The following is a 15,771-nucleotide window of genomic DNA, read 5'->3' as shown; positions in this document are numbered from 1 at the left end:
TTATTATGAGTGAACTTGTACGTAAGCAGATTTGAATGTTGGTTAACTCAGACTTGATTAGAGAGACTTATATATTATATCTTTAAAAATATAAAAATTATTTTAGACATAAATAAATCATAAACACTTAACTAATTTATAGTCAAAATCACGTTAATCCGTTTTGACCAATGAGGGTGCGGGTTCTCAATCCGTATTCTGAGTTCGGATCCAAGCGGCTCCGACATGTACCCGACCCGAAAACATGCACTCCCCTCCACCTTCCCGCCTCTGGTTTCGCTCTTACCGCCTTTAAAGTCTTGCGCACTCCACCCTCAGTCTTCCGGTATCTGTAGTTTCTTGGTTCTGATCTCGTCGCCCACCTCCGGTGGATCGGAGAATCTTCCACGCAGAAAAAACTTTTCTCCTTTCCGAATCCGATGGCCGATCGAGAAAAAAACCGACATTGGCATCTCCCCTGCTTGGCTTCCGTTTCACGCTTGTTCGGAAGCTATGCGAAGGCCCCACAACGTTGGGGACGTCAGGTGGGGTAAGCCGTGGTCGATAGAGCCCCCATCGAGGCCGAGATCGGATATAAAGCTACGGTTGGGTCGAGGAGAGTCGACGACAAGGTGGAGTTCAAGGAGAGAGCCGTCAGGTATGTTCGGAAACCCTATCTGTCTTCCTCTCCTGAAGTAAATTCCACTCCATTTTACTTGGTGAGCAAAAATTTGACCTTTTGATCTCATTTTTATGGGATTAGATTGGTTATCTTGGTTCTGTTCGATGAAATGCTAGAAAGCATCAAAGCTCATCCTGAATATGATTCAGTTCGTGTGGTAAGCATTATGAGATCTCATTGTGGCCAAAGCCTGTAACGTTTCCAACCCTGCTCATGTTCAGAGATGAAGCAAACCATCTTTAATTCTTATTCTTTTATCGTTCATTTCATGTGATAGGTTACCTTGCTTGGGATTTGGCTAAGGCTTCTTCTTACATGCTATTTTCATGTGTAGGTTCTATCCTGGTGAGAGATTGAAAGCAACAAAAATCAAATACCAGGTCTCACAACCTGGTGGACTAATTCCCAGTGGAATTGATTCTGGGGACCCTTTGGGTTCCAAAGTTTTCATCGAGGACCATGATCCTTGGTGGAAGAGGATACTGGATCCAGGAAGCAACATCCTGATGAAATGGAACCATGTCTTCCTCGTCTCATTCTTGGTTGCACTGGTCATAGATCCTCTATACCTCTAATTGCCGTTGGCCGATAAGAGCAGCACTATGTGTATCAAGACGGATGAGAATATGAGAGTTACCATTACCTTCCTCTGAACTCTTGCCAATCTATTCTATATACTGAACATAGCTGTGAAGTTAGGACTGCGTATGTTTCTCCAAGCTTGAGAGTATTTGGACGGGGAGAGCGTATAATGGACCGCAAGAAGATTGCCATGAGGTATTTGAGATCAGACTTGCTCTCGTCCCTCTCTTGAAGTTTCAGCTCACATAGCCTAGAATTGTTCATGAATAATATACTTCTATCAAGATGATACTTAGTTGTCATCCTCGCTGAAAGCTTGATTGATCAAAAGTTGCAGGTAGTTCATATATATAATAACTAAGTCTGCCATGTTAAAAATTAGCACTATGTTGAAGATGTACATAAACTCCATTCAGATATGGTAAGTTCTATGCAAGAGAGAAGCATCCATTTGGAATGATAGTGAGCTTTATGTGAAGGTTTGGAAGATTATGAATAAATCATGCAGTTTTATGTAAAGTAAAATTTAGCGTGTTGCATGTTTGCTGAGTCAGTTCTTGCTGATACAACTTGCTTTCAAATAGTCACCCTTCCAACCAAATAGAAGAACAGTTTTTCAATAGCTGCAAACAGACACATCATATTCATGCCAATTAGGCTTAAACTAAGTGAAACGGTTGGATGTTTAAAGCCTATGATGATGATGTCACCAATAGCACTAGAGGATTCAGAGTGAGTAGGATGTTGGTGGCAGGCAATGGATTAGGATGAGCTGGAGAATAATTTCACAACTTGGACAAAGCAAGTACTAGAAAACACTGGAAAAAAAAATAAAATCATAGACTCTAAAAATTCGTGAAAAAATAAAATCCAGACCAATACTTGACATAATCACTGTCCTTGTTGATGAATTATATGGTGTAAAATTTTTTTGGCATGAATTTAGTTGTTCAGGTGTTCTTGGTGCTCCTTATTTTCTTGAACAGGTCTAGTTACTCTTTGGGTTCTGGGACAAATCTGGAAATAAACCCAGTTGATGTGCCATTTAAATGAGTTTGTTTGGGTCATTCATTGTCGCATACCATATGCTCAATCAAGTCAACTATATTTTTAACTAGTTTTTGCTTGTCTATTATGCAATTACCATCTAGCCTGGTAATTCTGAATTGTTGTCCATGAGTTTTGTTGGGTTATCTATGATATGATGTCTTAGGATTTAAATGTACCTCGACCATAATATTTTGGCCATGGAGATGTCCTGTATTTAGCAGGAATATAAAAAGCCTTAATATATGCTTTTCCAACGGGAGGTTGCAGGAAAACAAAGGCCTTCATCATGTTTTGGAAAATGAATCATAAACAATCTCATATGTAAACTTTCTTTCAACAAAAACACTAGTATTTGAGGCAGAGGATTTCAATTTGCTCTAGAAGCTTTCGTTAAAATTGTGATATGTTTTGTATAAATTGTGTATTTGTCCCACCTGAATATCCTTTCTTTCACGCAGATTGTTGTTTGGTCAGTCATCCTAACAGTCAGGAACTTAAGAGCCCAAGACAACAATAATGCACTTGCTCTGATTGTTCTAATACAATACATACCAAGATTTTATCTCATATTTCCCTTAAGTCAACAAATTATTAAAACTACTGGTGTTGTTACAAAGACTGGTTGGGCAGGAGCTGTATACAATCTTTTGCTTTACATGATTGCCAGCCATGTAAGTAACTCTATCACTTTCCCTTAATTATTGTGTATCAACCTTGAAAATTATGATGGATATATTGTCTTGATTCCGAGGAAAAGAGTTTTCACAGGATTTTATTGGAATTTGCAGGTTTTAGGAGCTTCATGGTCTTTGCTTTCAGTTGAAAGACAGAGGACATGCTGGAAATCACAATGCACTCTGGATAGACCATTATGCAAACTAAGGTTCTTGATTGTGGCTTGTCAAGCCAACCAGAACGTCAAAGCTGGGTTAGTGTCACAAAGGTTTTCATAAATTGTGGTCCTAATGGCACTTTCAAATTTGGCATTTTTAAATCTGCACTAACAAATGAAGTTCTTACCACGAAGCTTGTCAAGAAGTATTTCTATCGTCTTTAGCGGGGATTGCAAAAGCTAAGGCATGAACTCTTACTTCCTATCTTTCATGTGAAAGTTAATATGACTTGGCACAATTATGGATATACTCTTGATTTTTTTTTCTCATGCTATTTCCTTGATATCAGAAAGATGCTACCACATCAGGTCGATTGAAGCTCACTGTGCTCTTGTATTCTTGCTTGACAAGAAAAACTTTAGCAGAGGAGAGTATGATCAACATACGCAGTACGCAATTTCCATGTCTTTGAATTGCCCTTCTATGCAACACAATAGCAATTCTAACACTTTGACCAGTTTGTAGCAAATGAAAATTATAATTGTTAGTTTGGTTATAAACTTAGGCATCTAAACAAGGAAATATGCTTTCTTGCTAAATCAAAAGCTAGATTAGTACTTTTCTTCTCACTTTCTGTTTGAAGATTCTCTGCATTAGTTATAACAAGAACCTGCTTCTTTCTTATAAGGTTATGCTTTTTATCTTTCTCCAGCTCCTGTGGCCAAACATCGACAACGAGTGCTTTTGTTTTCTATACTCATCGTCCTTGTTGGTCTTGTTCTATTTGCGCACCTGATCGGAAACATGCAGGTGCTATGCGGCCATCTTCTTATCTTTATTGCTTGCGTTGTGTTCAAAGTAGAATGTTTATAGAAGTCATTCTTGCAGATCATTTCAAGTCATTGTGGTTTATGATGAACTTCATAAGAGAACATTTAGTTTCCAAATTCTTTTGTTATAAATAAATACATGCAGAAGCTACAGAAGCCAGAAGAGCCTGACTTCTCTTCAGAACCTTATGACTAAAAATTTGAATCTGTTGCAGCGGCTGCTGTCATCGTTACGTGGGTTTGTTTACCAAGGAAAGGAGAGTGTTGGGAAGAGGCGTTCTGACATCAACCAGCTCAAGATGTGGATGTGTCACCGGCTGCTATTGCTTTTGCGACCGTTAGAGATGCAGATCTGATGACTGTAGCAGGTGGAAACTCTGTGAGTTAATACACCGACAATGGTGTCGCACAAATTTGTGGCGTTTTTCCAACGGCTTGGCTTGGTTGGGGAGACTTTATTTGATGCAATTGTTCGCGATGGCCCAACCACGTCTATTTATTGACTGCCACCAACATCTGATGGGACACCACAGTTCGAATGCTCATCAATTTATTCAATTTCAATTAAATATATAGTTATCCAAATGTAATTTAAATCCGATTCGAATATTTTATTTTCAATACAGTACTAATTTTTTCGAAGATAAAAAATATTTGTCTACTATATATATATATATATATATATATATATATATATATATATATATATATATATATATATATATATATATAATTCTGGAATAGCATTACCGTAATCATCTTGCATAGCTCATCCGGTCCGTTCGTTTAAGGCGTACATCCTCCATGGCAACCGTCGGATCAAGGCGGGTGAGTGGGTCCGTCGCGGGAGTCCTCGGCAACACACGTCACGTGGCATCACGTGCCAGCAGTTGGCATTTGACTTGCGTCCTAATTACCAGCTGTGGATTTATGTACGAATTAAAAGGAACAGTATTTCCCGTCGTAAGAACATTTCGTCGAACAGCGACACGGCAAGTGGAAAGAAGGCCTCCCTTCTCCCGCATTTCTCAACGCGTAAACCGTGAATCTCTCTCTCTCTCTCGGTCGCTTATGATACGTATTGGGTACGTCTTTGACGGTACCGGAAAAGTGGGCGGGGTGGGTTCAATTACCAACCGCCGCCGGTTAAAACCGTGGCAGGCGGTTCTGTGATTTCCAACATCCGCAGTGTCACTTTCGCTTTCCTCTTCCACTGAGGGGAAAGACCTCTGCTGTTGCTCGTGGAATTCAAGAACTAATTAATTTAAATTAATATTTTTAATATGCAAGAATCGGAAGAAAGAATATTATGGAGTCTTTTTCTTTCCCCTCTTGAAGGTCGAACCAATTCCGTCCGGGTTCCTTCTTGCTTACTCTTGAGCAACGATGGCTAGCGAGGGCGTGAAAAGCGAGATGTCGAACTCCAGAGGGGGTGCGGAGGAGGGAGGGACGGTGGCTGCGAGATCGTCGGTGTGGGAGTCGATCCGGGGGTGCGGGATCTCCGGGATGAGGATCGACAAGGAGGAGCTGAGGCGGAGGATCTTGATGCCGGCGTACCTCCGGTTGGCGATGTCGTCGGCCATCCGGGCCCGGGACGCGGACGCCGGCGCCGAGGCGGCGTTGAAGGACGGGGCGGAGGGCCGCGGGGGCGGCCCGGAGGTTGACGAGATGCCGGAGGCGCCCATGGTGGTGTTCGTGAACTCCCGCAGCGGCGGCCGCCACGGACCGCAGCTTAAGCTCCGGCTTCAGGAGCTCATCAGCGAGGAACAGGTCAAGAAAGAAACCCCTCCTGTCTCACTTTCTTGCGGTTTCCTACTGCATTTTTACGAAGATATTTTTGGGGTTCTTGAGGTCAAATATCGAATCTTGCTTAGAGTGTGTTCTATTCTTTGAGTAATCTTTTTGAGTTACTGAAGCAAATCTTTAGATCTTTCAGTTCGTGATAAAAATTCCTAATGCGGCGTTCTTGGCTTCCATGTCTTGATCGATCTTTAAGCATTATTCAGAAGATTTAGAATTCTTTTCTTCTTTTCTTGGTGACTCGGAGTTTGTGCTAGCTTTGCTGCTTTGCCTTCGGTGAAGACAATTTCCCAAGGAGCCCGTGGAGTGGCAAACTATTTGTGAAAGCACCTCTTTGCATCTCTCAAGGTTGAAAACACTAAAGACTAAAAATGGAAAGACCAGGAAAGATTATCACGTAGACGTCTAGAAGCGAATTTTGTGTTAAATCTTTAAAAAATTCTCAAGTATACGGCTGCTTTAAAAGTTGATACGGTGTCTTTGACACTGACAAGATTTTGAAATTAGGTTTCAAGGTTGTCTTCGATTTAAGAGGAAGTCCTGATTCTGGATTTGCTTGGTGCCTACATCTTCTAGATGATCAGCCTATATAATATGGTTTTTCTTTCTCCTTTTGTCTTCCCGTCTGACTCATTAACTTTTACGGGAAGTATGTTTGCTTGTTGACCTATCATTCTCGTGGAAGAAAAAAAAGGAAATTGCACTATATGGGTCTTTGATGATGATGTTTAGCAATGAATTATGGTGGTCTAAGGTAGATTGTGCTGGAAATTGCCTTCCATTTAGCACCTTATGCTTTGCCTTCCCACTGGATCAGAGTTTGGTGTTATGAGCACAATGTGGACTTAGATGGCCATTTGACGTAATTTGTCTAGCTATAAAGTTTGTTGGAGTTTGTTATTCTGAATGATTATGGATGTGATATAATTGGTAAAAAATTTCATCCAAGTGAAGAAAGCCACCTATGAGGATGTTGTTTTAGATATAAGACGATCTAGTATGGTGTCAGCAGGTTGTGCATCAATTTCTAGTAGATAATGAGAACTTTATGGATGAATTGAGTGCATGTAACATGTTATGATTCTCATATTTATGGTAAAAAATTGTGAGATGGCACTCTTTGGCCATTGTTCCAGTATGATTTACAAGACATTTATATCAACAAAATGTGATCTACAGTGACTCTAATCAGGCCTCTTTTTCTCTTGACAATGATGAGAATTTTGTCCTAAGTTCATTTTAGTTATGTGAAAATTTTTCTATGGAAACATATCTAGGAGCATGATCTAACAGGTCACTATCTAATTCTTTATTATATTTAATCCAGGTCTTTGATCTTTCAGTTACACAGCCTCCACAGTTCGTTCGGTATGGTTTGACTTGCTTGGAGAACTTGGCTAATCTTGGTGATGATTGTGCAAAGGCCGTTCGTGAAAATTTAAGAATTATGGTATGTCACTCTGGTACTGATTGCTTGATGGTACCTTATGTTCTCCAGTATAAGTCAATTTTGTCCATTCATGCATGCTTGACATTCTCAGTCATGTATCATAGCGAAGCCTTTCATTTTTTGTGGACCTTAAGACTTCTCTGCTAGTCAACCATTTAAGACTTCTATGTTTTTTATTCTGCAATTATTTCTCCATTTGGTGGTTTCTTGTTAATCATTGCATCATTTCTTGAATTATTTATTTTCTTTTGCAGGTTGCAGGAGGTGATGGAACAGTAGGTTGGGTATTGGGAAGCCTGGGAGAACTTTTTGTGCAGAAAAGAGAGCCAGTTCCTCCAACTGGCATTATTCCACTTGGAACGGGGAATGATCTTTCAAGAAGTTTTGGTTGGGTAAGGGGCTGCACATGATTGCCAGATTGACTACTGCAATTTCATTGAGATACACCAGTTTATGTGGCTACTCATAATGCAGGGTGGTTCATTTCCTTTTGCATGGAGGTCAGCAGTGAAACGATCTCTTCTTAAGGCAGTTTCAAATCCTATTCAGCACCTTGATAGGTCAGCATAATATCCATTTTAGTTATCTTGTTGTTAATGTATTCGTTCTGTGTTCATTCTAGAGCTTATCATTGAATAACCAAGGCCCATCTTCTTTATCTTTTATTTCTCATTCATTGGCAAGGGAAAGACGAGATAGTTCATATTATCTGAGAATTAATATTTTATGCAGTTGGCATGTTACGATCATGATGCAAGAAACAGGATTAGAACTGCCATATTCTCTTAAGCCTTTGCAGGACTATGATCTTACTCAGGTGTGATGTGGACTGACCTTACTGCTTCAAATTATTTTTTCTACATATGATTCTTTTGTTAATTTAAATTGTACACTTCTCTTGATATATGCTAATTATTCCTTTCCTGAGAAAAGATTGCCTTGTCAGGACCTATGCTTTCAAATGCTTCTTTTTCACACTTCATATACCTTCCTACTTGTTTTGATTGAGCAGGAAATAACTTTTGTGACATCCTTCCAACTTTCCAGAAGTACTTTATGTCATATTTTTTGTATTCACACAATTAATCCTGGTACATCCAGGATTCAAACTTTGACTAAGTTATCCTAGTTCTTCACTCGAGTGTTTGTGGGGGTCCCGTATGGCTTTGTGAGTGATATCTTTTAGCTCTTCTTTTTAATTTCCTAGTTCTAAAGCTGTTCATGAATCTGTTTAACCTGCCCGTTTGTAGTGACAATGCCATTTCCTCATATGGTATCACCATTGCTGAGGTGATTCTAGGCTTGGTAGATTCCAGTCACACTCTTTACATGTTTGGATATTGATAGCCGTGTTATGCAAGTTCTGAGTTCATACTTCTGGTGAAACATAATTTGCTTCTTCTGTAGGATAGTCATGATTTAGAAGTTACATGAGAATGCTTCCTAGTTGTAATGTATCTAAAATGTTGTATGAATAGATGCTGTATGCCTCTTGGATAGGCCATGATGATTAGTGTATGTAGTTTGCATTTTTTTCTTCATTTTCTGCACCTGCATAAAAATGGAATTAATTGTCTTGTCATTGTTATATTTAAATTTTTAAGTGCCTTTTAGTTCATGTAGATTGTCTTTCTGGCTGCAGCTTACCATCTATTGTTTCATAGGATTCACTGAATAGCAGATTGCACACAGTCACTGAACCATAAAAATAAGTGGAATTTTTGACGGAAAGAAGCACATATTGAAGAGATTGCTGATGAGATAACTTTTTGCAATATTAATGTTTCACATCTCAGATGTGGGCTAAAATTCAAGTTACTACTAGTAGTTGATACACACCATAAATAGCAACTTCTGAGTACTCTTTGAATTTAGATACTATATAATTTCATATCTGTTTGGAGATTCAGTGGCTCCTTCATTGAGGATAGTGGTTATGAATTTGTTATACTATTGGTAGTCTTGTGAATCACTCATGTAGCTGACATTATCAATTAACAGCCAACACTAATTTAGTGAATTATGCTTACTCATATAAGTTACATGTGGTGATCTGTCTGAAAAAATCAATGTTGTTGCAGGATGTGGACATACAAAGAGAATTGCCAGAAAGCGTTTCTTGCTTTGGAGGAGTCTTCTACAACTACCTTAGCATTGGTATGCTCCATGGGCTATTATTTAAATTTTCATTTTAGAACCAATCCAATTTGAAAAATCAAGTCCACATATTCTTTATTTGTCTCCGTAACTGGTCCATATGTTAGATAATCTTAGCATATGGCCAATTGTTTTTTTTTTTGGGTGTATTTTCAGGTTTTAAGACAGAATGGTATGTGTCTATACAACTATACAATGTTTGATAGCAGCCTGATTCCCAGTTCCTGCAAACTTATCTTCAGTTCGTTTCTGTTCAAAAGATGCCTATGCTGCAGCAACTTGTTTTTCCTCAGGAATCATCATGTCAAGGGCTTGTCTTCCTTTAAATTATCTTTTCAAATCCTCCCAAGCTCTTGACAACGATTTCTTTGGTTATTCCTTATTTTCTCCCTCTTTCTAGACCTGGATCAAGATTGAGAACATGAACCATAGTATAACTTGCAGTGATTATACAAAAAGTTATCGTGAAGTTCAAAAAGTTAAAGAGAAACATCCAAAAGGATACTGAAATCTGTTTATCTGGTCATATGCTTTTTTTATCAATATTTTCCTGCAGTTGTGTTTTTCCACCATTTGATGTGTGTAAGTCCTTACTCTTTTCAATTATTTTAAATATAGGAATGGATGCTCAAGTTGCATATGGATTCCACCATCTACGTAACAAAAAGCCATACCTTGCACAGGGTCCAATTTCAAATAAAGTATGATTCTGATTTCCTCTTTATCATTCATCATCTGCACTTCGGACAGACAATAACTCTCTTTAGTTGAATCTCAGATGCACTATATTGTTTGTTTCAGACTAAAAATTGGAACGTGTTACTTAAAAGGAGTATAGTTTAAATCATGTCTTGCTCGTACTATGCATAAAATATTTATTTACACTAATCTTACATTCTCACTCATGGTATTTATGTTTTGTCATTTTTCCTAGAATATCAAAGTCAAATTGAAGGACACAACTACTCATTGAATGCCTCTCAGACCCACAATCATTGATATTGGACACAACAAAGTGAAAAAGAATAATATGTCTAACCACATTTTTTTACTTTCCCTTACAAATAAGGGAGAGACGATTTGAGTCGAGCAACACATGAAAAAAAAAAGAAGAGAGAATATTCATGTGTAAGACGAGAGATTGAAAGAGGACTAAGTAATAGTTCCTTTTTTTTAAGAATTGAAAGATTTGGATGACATACAATGGGTTTGGCTTACAACTTATTAAGGTTGAGCTTTTAAGTTAAGTTGGTGTCCAATATCATTGATGTTAAAAATGATCAGTTTGGTTTCTGTTGAGACATCCGGGCTGGTTAGTGCAATGTTGCATAAGTAATAGGTCTCATGTTTGAGTCCACATGTGAGTATCATGTACCCTCTTTGATGTAATAAAGATTTCTTCCAATTTAAAATAAAAAATGATCAATTTGACTGAGGCTTGTCATCATTATTGATTTTAGAATTTCAGCAAAATTGCATTCCTTGGTTAGAAGTACCATAAAGAGGAGTATCTCAATTCTCGCTGAGGTCAATATTGATGGCTGCTAAACTATTTGTTCTATATAGAACTCCTGTGATTGTTTCTCTCAAAATCTCAAGGATAGGTAGACACCACAGTTGAAATTTGTTTTTGCTAAAATTAATACTCTACAGAAGGTAGCATGACTTAATGCTGCATGTTCTCATTATTCCACTAGTAATGGTTGCCAGATGATCCTCAGTGTAAGTTGAAACTTTAGATTGACCTTTCCTGCTACAGTATGCAAAAGTTAAGACTTGATAAGCAAAACCAATTTACCTTTCAAGTCGTCAAAGTGACTTTTGTTTTTTATTTATAGGTGTCTCTTAGAAGATCCATGTAACCGACTCAAATGATTGGGACTTTACAGCTTTGTTGTTATCATAGGTGTCTCCTAGGAGATGCCTTCTTAAATCAAGGGGGTCATGTGTTTCTGAGATGAAAGTTTGGAGCTCTATGATTGAGATTTACTTCATGAATGTAGGATATTCACAATGGGAAAACTTATCATCCAATTTCTCAACAAAAAAAAGTGATGTTTCTTTTTTTTGTACTAGTACTAGTTTAGTTCTCGTTCTTTTAACGAATGTGCACAAGCCAACTCCAACATGAATATATTTAGTTTTCCTAGTAATTTTAGTACTTAGTTCGCAAGATGCATTAACCTTTTGTCAGATATGAATATGTCAGATATGCAGTACTTACTCACTATGCAAACTACATCTCAACCCCTTCTCTATGTGGGGCTTGGTTCTTCTGTTTCAGCAATGCGTGATGACTAATTGATTTTCTATTTAAATTATTGGTTGAAATCAACCTCAATTGCCTATACTATGTTCTACATTTTAGATGTTCCTTGTGTCGAGTATTGAAAGCGATCCTCAATTTTTTTTTCAATTTAAGCATCTAGGTTTATAAATGCACAGGGTACCATTTTGACCCTCTCCTTTGACAGTTAATTTATGCTGGATATGGCTGCACACAAGGGTGGTTTTTTACACCGTGCATGAAAACTCCAGGGCTAAGGTTAGTCCATCATTCATGTGGATCATAATTTTTCACTTTCCTGAATTTCTCTTTTTCGATAGTGATTTTTGTTGTGAAACTGATCATGTTTACTATATATAGCATGGAAGAGATGTAGGGAAATTCTCATCGCTGTTTCCTGACAGCTTAAAGCTTGATTTTGTTGAATTACTCCTTCCAATTCCTCCATCCACGTCACTAGTTACGCTAAAATTTCAGTTTAGTGTCGCTTCCATGTGATGGCATTAAACAGCATGATTGTTGACCAAATAAGTGAATATTCTTCTTTAATGTCTCGACTAGACCCTCAGTGATGATTTTCTTGTTCCAGTTTAATAATTGTTATATGCTAAAATTAATGGCATCAGCCTGGACATTACATTTACATGCTTCAAACCGTTACTAGATATGTATGATTCATTAAAATTGTGGTCAGCGCAACAGGATAACAGTATATTGCAGTGAGCATCAATTATATAATCAAACATTATTTCTAATGGAGCTGAGGTGATTAGCTTAGGGATGATTGGACAGTTCAGGCACTGATTTTCTTTTCAATAATATTTTTCCTAATTTTGTGCCACAATTTCTTTTACCTTCTTGAACATTTTAAAATTTGGTAGTATGTAGCATTTGATTTCAATGATGGACGAATTCCTCCTTTTGCTCGACTTGGTAGACATTCTCCTGCTGTTCTTATATTATATGTCAATTACTATCTACATGGAGAAGTTCAGAAGAAAGCTTATTTGTTGATCCTGTACTTCAAATGCAGAGGACTTAAAAACATTTTAGCTCTTTATATTAAAAAAGTCAACAGCAAAGAATGGGAGAAAATTCCAGTTCCTTCAAGGCAAGTTTACTTTCATGTTCTTTCATTGTCTATCTAATCTACTATGATAATGTTCAAGAGATGCATGTTTTATCTGTCTTTGCACTTCAATTTTTAAGTGCTGACTAGGTGTCAATTCATTTTTTTCCTTCTTCAATTTGATTTGCTTTGGACTTTTTCTCTTTCCATAAAAAAATTTGCTGGAGACTGTTATTCTGTTTTCAAGGTGAATAGAACAAAAATATGTTGGGTAATCATATAGTACAATGATAACCAATAATCTACATTTTGTCATGATCTAACCCATAGGTTGGCCCTACTATGACTGATGATATCATTTATGAATATTCAACATAAAAAACAATAACAAGATAAATGATGATGTCATATTTGGTCGTCCCCTGGATGGGATGATAGGAGCTGACTTAGTGGGTCTTTCTAGCATCTTGACCTGTGTGATAGGTAGAGGTATTAACTTCTGCTGCTTCTGCTGCGGTTACATCCCATGGCTGACCTTTGATGTAACCAGTCATGTATAGATCGCCCTTTGATGGGTCAGCCTCCTATGTTGATCACATATGATAGTCCTTCGATGGGCTGACCTCCAATGTGTCAACTTTTGATGTCATGACTTTGCCTCTTGGACATCACTTTTGTCACCAGCTATGGTTTCGTTGTGTCAGACATCTGAAATCTTTCTCAACCTGACTTTGCAGGTTGTTTATGTTTTCGAATTGTGTGCATAAATTTGTTATCCAGGATTTCTGTAATTATGGAAATGGTTTTAAATGAAAAGTGAATTTATACCTATAATTTTCTTTATCCGCATTCCCTTTATTTTTCTTGTAAAAAAGAAAGTAGAACACATAAGAATGCTATATATAATGTTATTTATATCCTATCTGTCTTGTGTAACTTTTTTATTTTTTTGTATGGAATTAATTCTACAATGAGTTCTTGGGTTGCAGCGTTAGGGCAATTGTTCTTCTAAATCTTGACAGTTATGGAGGTGGAAGACATCCATGGGGACGGCCTATGCCTGAATATCTAGAGAAGGTCTGCGTTACTTTTGTTAATGAGATTTTTCTAATTGCTGGATTGATTTCTCAGTTATTCAATAGTCACAATTCTCAAATGTCTAAGACTGCATGTCTGCTTTACCTTCAGTTCGGTTTGATATTTACTTTTTATTGGAAATAATGAGATGACGCTTGGGAGTTCCTAATTTGTCATTTTACTACATACACCAGTAACGGTGTCAAATAAAAGGTGCATTGTATTAAGCACTGATAAGAAATGTATCAAAAGATTTGACTTGTATTTGATATTTCCATGTTTAAATATAAAATTCTTGCTTCATAATCTCTTACATGCTATAGAACTATAATGAACCGATAATATAATATAAACTACTATGGCTGGGGAGAAATTATGTAATTTGCAGAGAAGCACTGGGGTTTTTTATTTGTATATTGGTAGTTGTAAATTATGCATAGATTTGTCTCGCTCATGCTTAATATAAAACCTGCCACTATTGTATTCAGATATCTCATTTTTATCTTAAGTTATTAAGCTTGACAGTTGTATAATTGGTTATGTAGTCACAAATCTCATGTTACATTTCATTTATTGTATATGTATATATGTATGTATGTATGTATGTATGTATGTGTGTTTGTGTGTGTGTGTGTTTGTATTTGTATATATTAAGGAATATGCACTGATGTACTAATCTTCTATTTGCTTAGAGAAAGTTTTTTGAGGCTCGTGCGGATGATGGGATGCTTGAGATATTTGGGTTAAAACAAGGATGGCATGCTTCATTTGTTATGGTAGAACTTATTTCAGCCAAACACATTGCTCAGGTACCATTGTCATCTTGACCTTTCTGCTATCAGAGAACCATTTTAGCATTGTTATAATTTGATCGTTTCAATTAAAGTGTCACGAGTCTTGATGATTTGTTGTCATTCATCATAAATTGATGTCTAAGGGTGCTTCTCTTTAAAGAAATTAACATTGGAGTCAACTTTGTTTGAGGGGATAGAAGCAGGATCCAGATTATTCCAGTTACAATATATAGAACAAAATGCACAAGAAATCTTGACTGACATGCACAAACAATTATCATCTTTAAGTTAATTGTTGTAACATGGTGCTCAGATATGTGACCGACGTGTGAAACAAAGTGGAATCAAGGTTTACAGTAGCTTAGAGATGAGAAGATGAAAGGAAATAAGGAAAACAAGAAGGTGTTTGCTATTTTTTCGAAGTAAGTGAGAGCACAATGGAACATAGCTAAATCTATAGGTAGTTGTACTTGATAAAAATCCATTTTATCTTTTTCGTTTGCTTTGGGGCAAGCTTCTGTTTAATTTTCCTCTCGTTGTTCTTTTTATGTATCGCCAAATGTTCATTCATGACTCTGTGTCCTGAGATCTGTAGCATTGCGTGGCCAATGTCAACTGTAACGTAACACAGTTGCTTGGTTACGCGGATTAAAGTTGGCAGTCGTATAAATGCATATTAATCGCTGAGTGCAGGCGGCTGCTGTTAAGTTGGAACTACGGGGCGGTCAGTGGAACAAAGCTTACATGCAAATGGATGGAGAGCCATGGAAACAATCCATCGAGAGGGAGCAGTCGACCTTCGTGAAGATAGAGAGGGTTGCCTTTCAATCGCGCATGATAAGTGGGAAGTGAGTTTGGAAACCCACGAGGCACAATTCTGTACAACCCGTTAATTTCATGTTTGTAAAAACAGTTGAAACAATATTTTCAATTCCGTGTCTACAGCCTATTTACTTATATCGAGGAAGTTGATTGTGAAATCTTATTGCTTAAGATTGATCGAGTCTGGAATGTGTATACCAAATTTACCTTTAAACTTAAACCCATATCATTAAAAATAATGTATATATCGTCGAGCAAAATGCATGTTCTTTTTAATGATATTTTAGAGATAAATATAAACCGTTTAATTTGATTGATACGTCCCATTATGCCATATGCAATCAATTAACTACAAACTG

The 15,771-nt window shown here is 37.3% G+C and overlaps 1 protein-coding gene and 1 long non-coding RNA gene across 3 annotated transcripts; both read left to right on the top strand.

The window, feature by feature from the left end:
* Positions 1-353: 353 nt before the first annotated feature.
* On the top strand, positions 354-4,565 carry LOC135650750 (uncharacterized). Of its 2 annotated transcripts, XR_010501613.1 has the most exons (7): positions 354-637; positions 996-1,438; positions 2,752-2,964; positions 3,082-3,221; positions 3,321-3,575; positions 3,839-3,936; positions 4,172-4,565. It is a non-coding gene; the product is annotated as an uncharacterized LOC135650750 (long non-coding RNA). The 2 variants fall into 2 exon arrangements; XR_010501612.1 differs by having other exon boundaries at positions 3,082-3,575.
* Positions 4,566-5,204: 639 nt separating this feature from the next.
* On the top strand, positions 5,205-15,570 carry LOC135651710 (diacylglycerol kinase 4-like). Its single transcript, XM_065172067.1, has 12 exons — positions 5,205-5,726; positions 7,084-7,206; positions 7,461-7,598; positions 7,681-7,766; positions 7,939-8,023; positions 9,288-9,363; positions 9,982-10,064; positions 11,838-11,908; positions 12,684-12,761; positions 13,709-13,796; positions 14,489-14,605; positions 15,284-15,570. The coding sequence occupies exons 1-12, from the start codon at positions 5,343-5,345 to the stop codon at positions 15,440-15,442; spliced, it is 1,488 nt and encodes a 495-aa protein (XP_065028139.1). The 5' UTR covers positions 5,205-5,342; the 3' UTR covers positions 15,443-15,570.
* The last annotated feature ends 201 nt before the right edge of the window (positions 15,571-15,771 follow it).

The sequence above is a fragment of the Musa acuminata genome, chromosome BXJ3-10 (genome assembly GCF_036884655.1).
Source record: "Musa acuminata AAA Group cultivar baxijiao chromosome BXJ3-10, Cavendish_Baxijiao_AAA, whole genome shotgun sequence".
Lineage (NCBI taxonomy): Eukaryota > Viridiplantae > Streptophyta > Magnoliopsida > Zingiberales > Musaceae > Musa > Musa acuminata.
This window is presented reverse-complemented; position numbering and strand designations above follow the sequence as displayed.

What these genes read in the sequence shown, in the direction of transcription:
- LOC135651710 (XM_065172067.1), top strand. Translation starts at nt 5,343, where the DNA reads ATGGCTAGCGAGGGCGTGAAAAGCGAGATGTCGAACTCCAGAGGGGGT. An exon ending in TTTCAAGAAGTTTTGGTTGG is followed by an intron (nt 7,599 to 7,680) that starts GTAAGGGGCTGC and finishes CTCATAATGCAG; the next exon opens with GGTGGTTCATTTCCTTTTGC. An exon ending in AGGGTCCAATTTCAAATAAA is followed by an intron (nt 10,065 to 11,837) that starts GTATGATTCTGA and finishes CTCCTTTGACAG; the next exon opens with TTAATTTATGCTGGATATGG.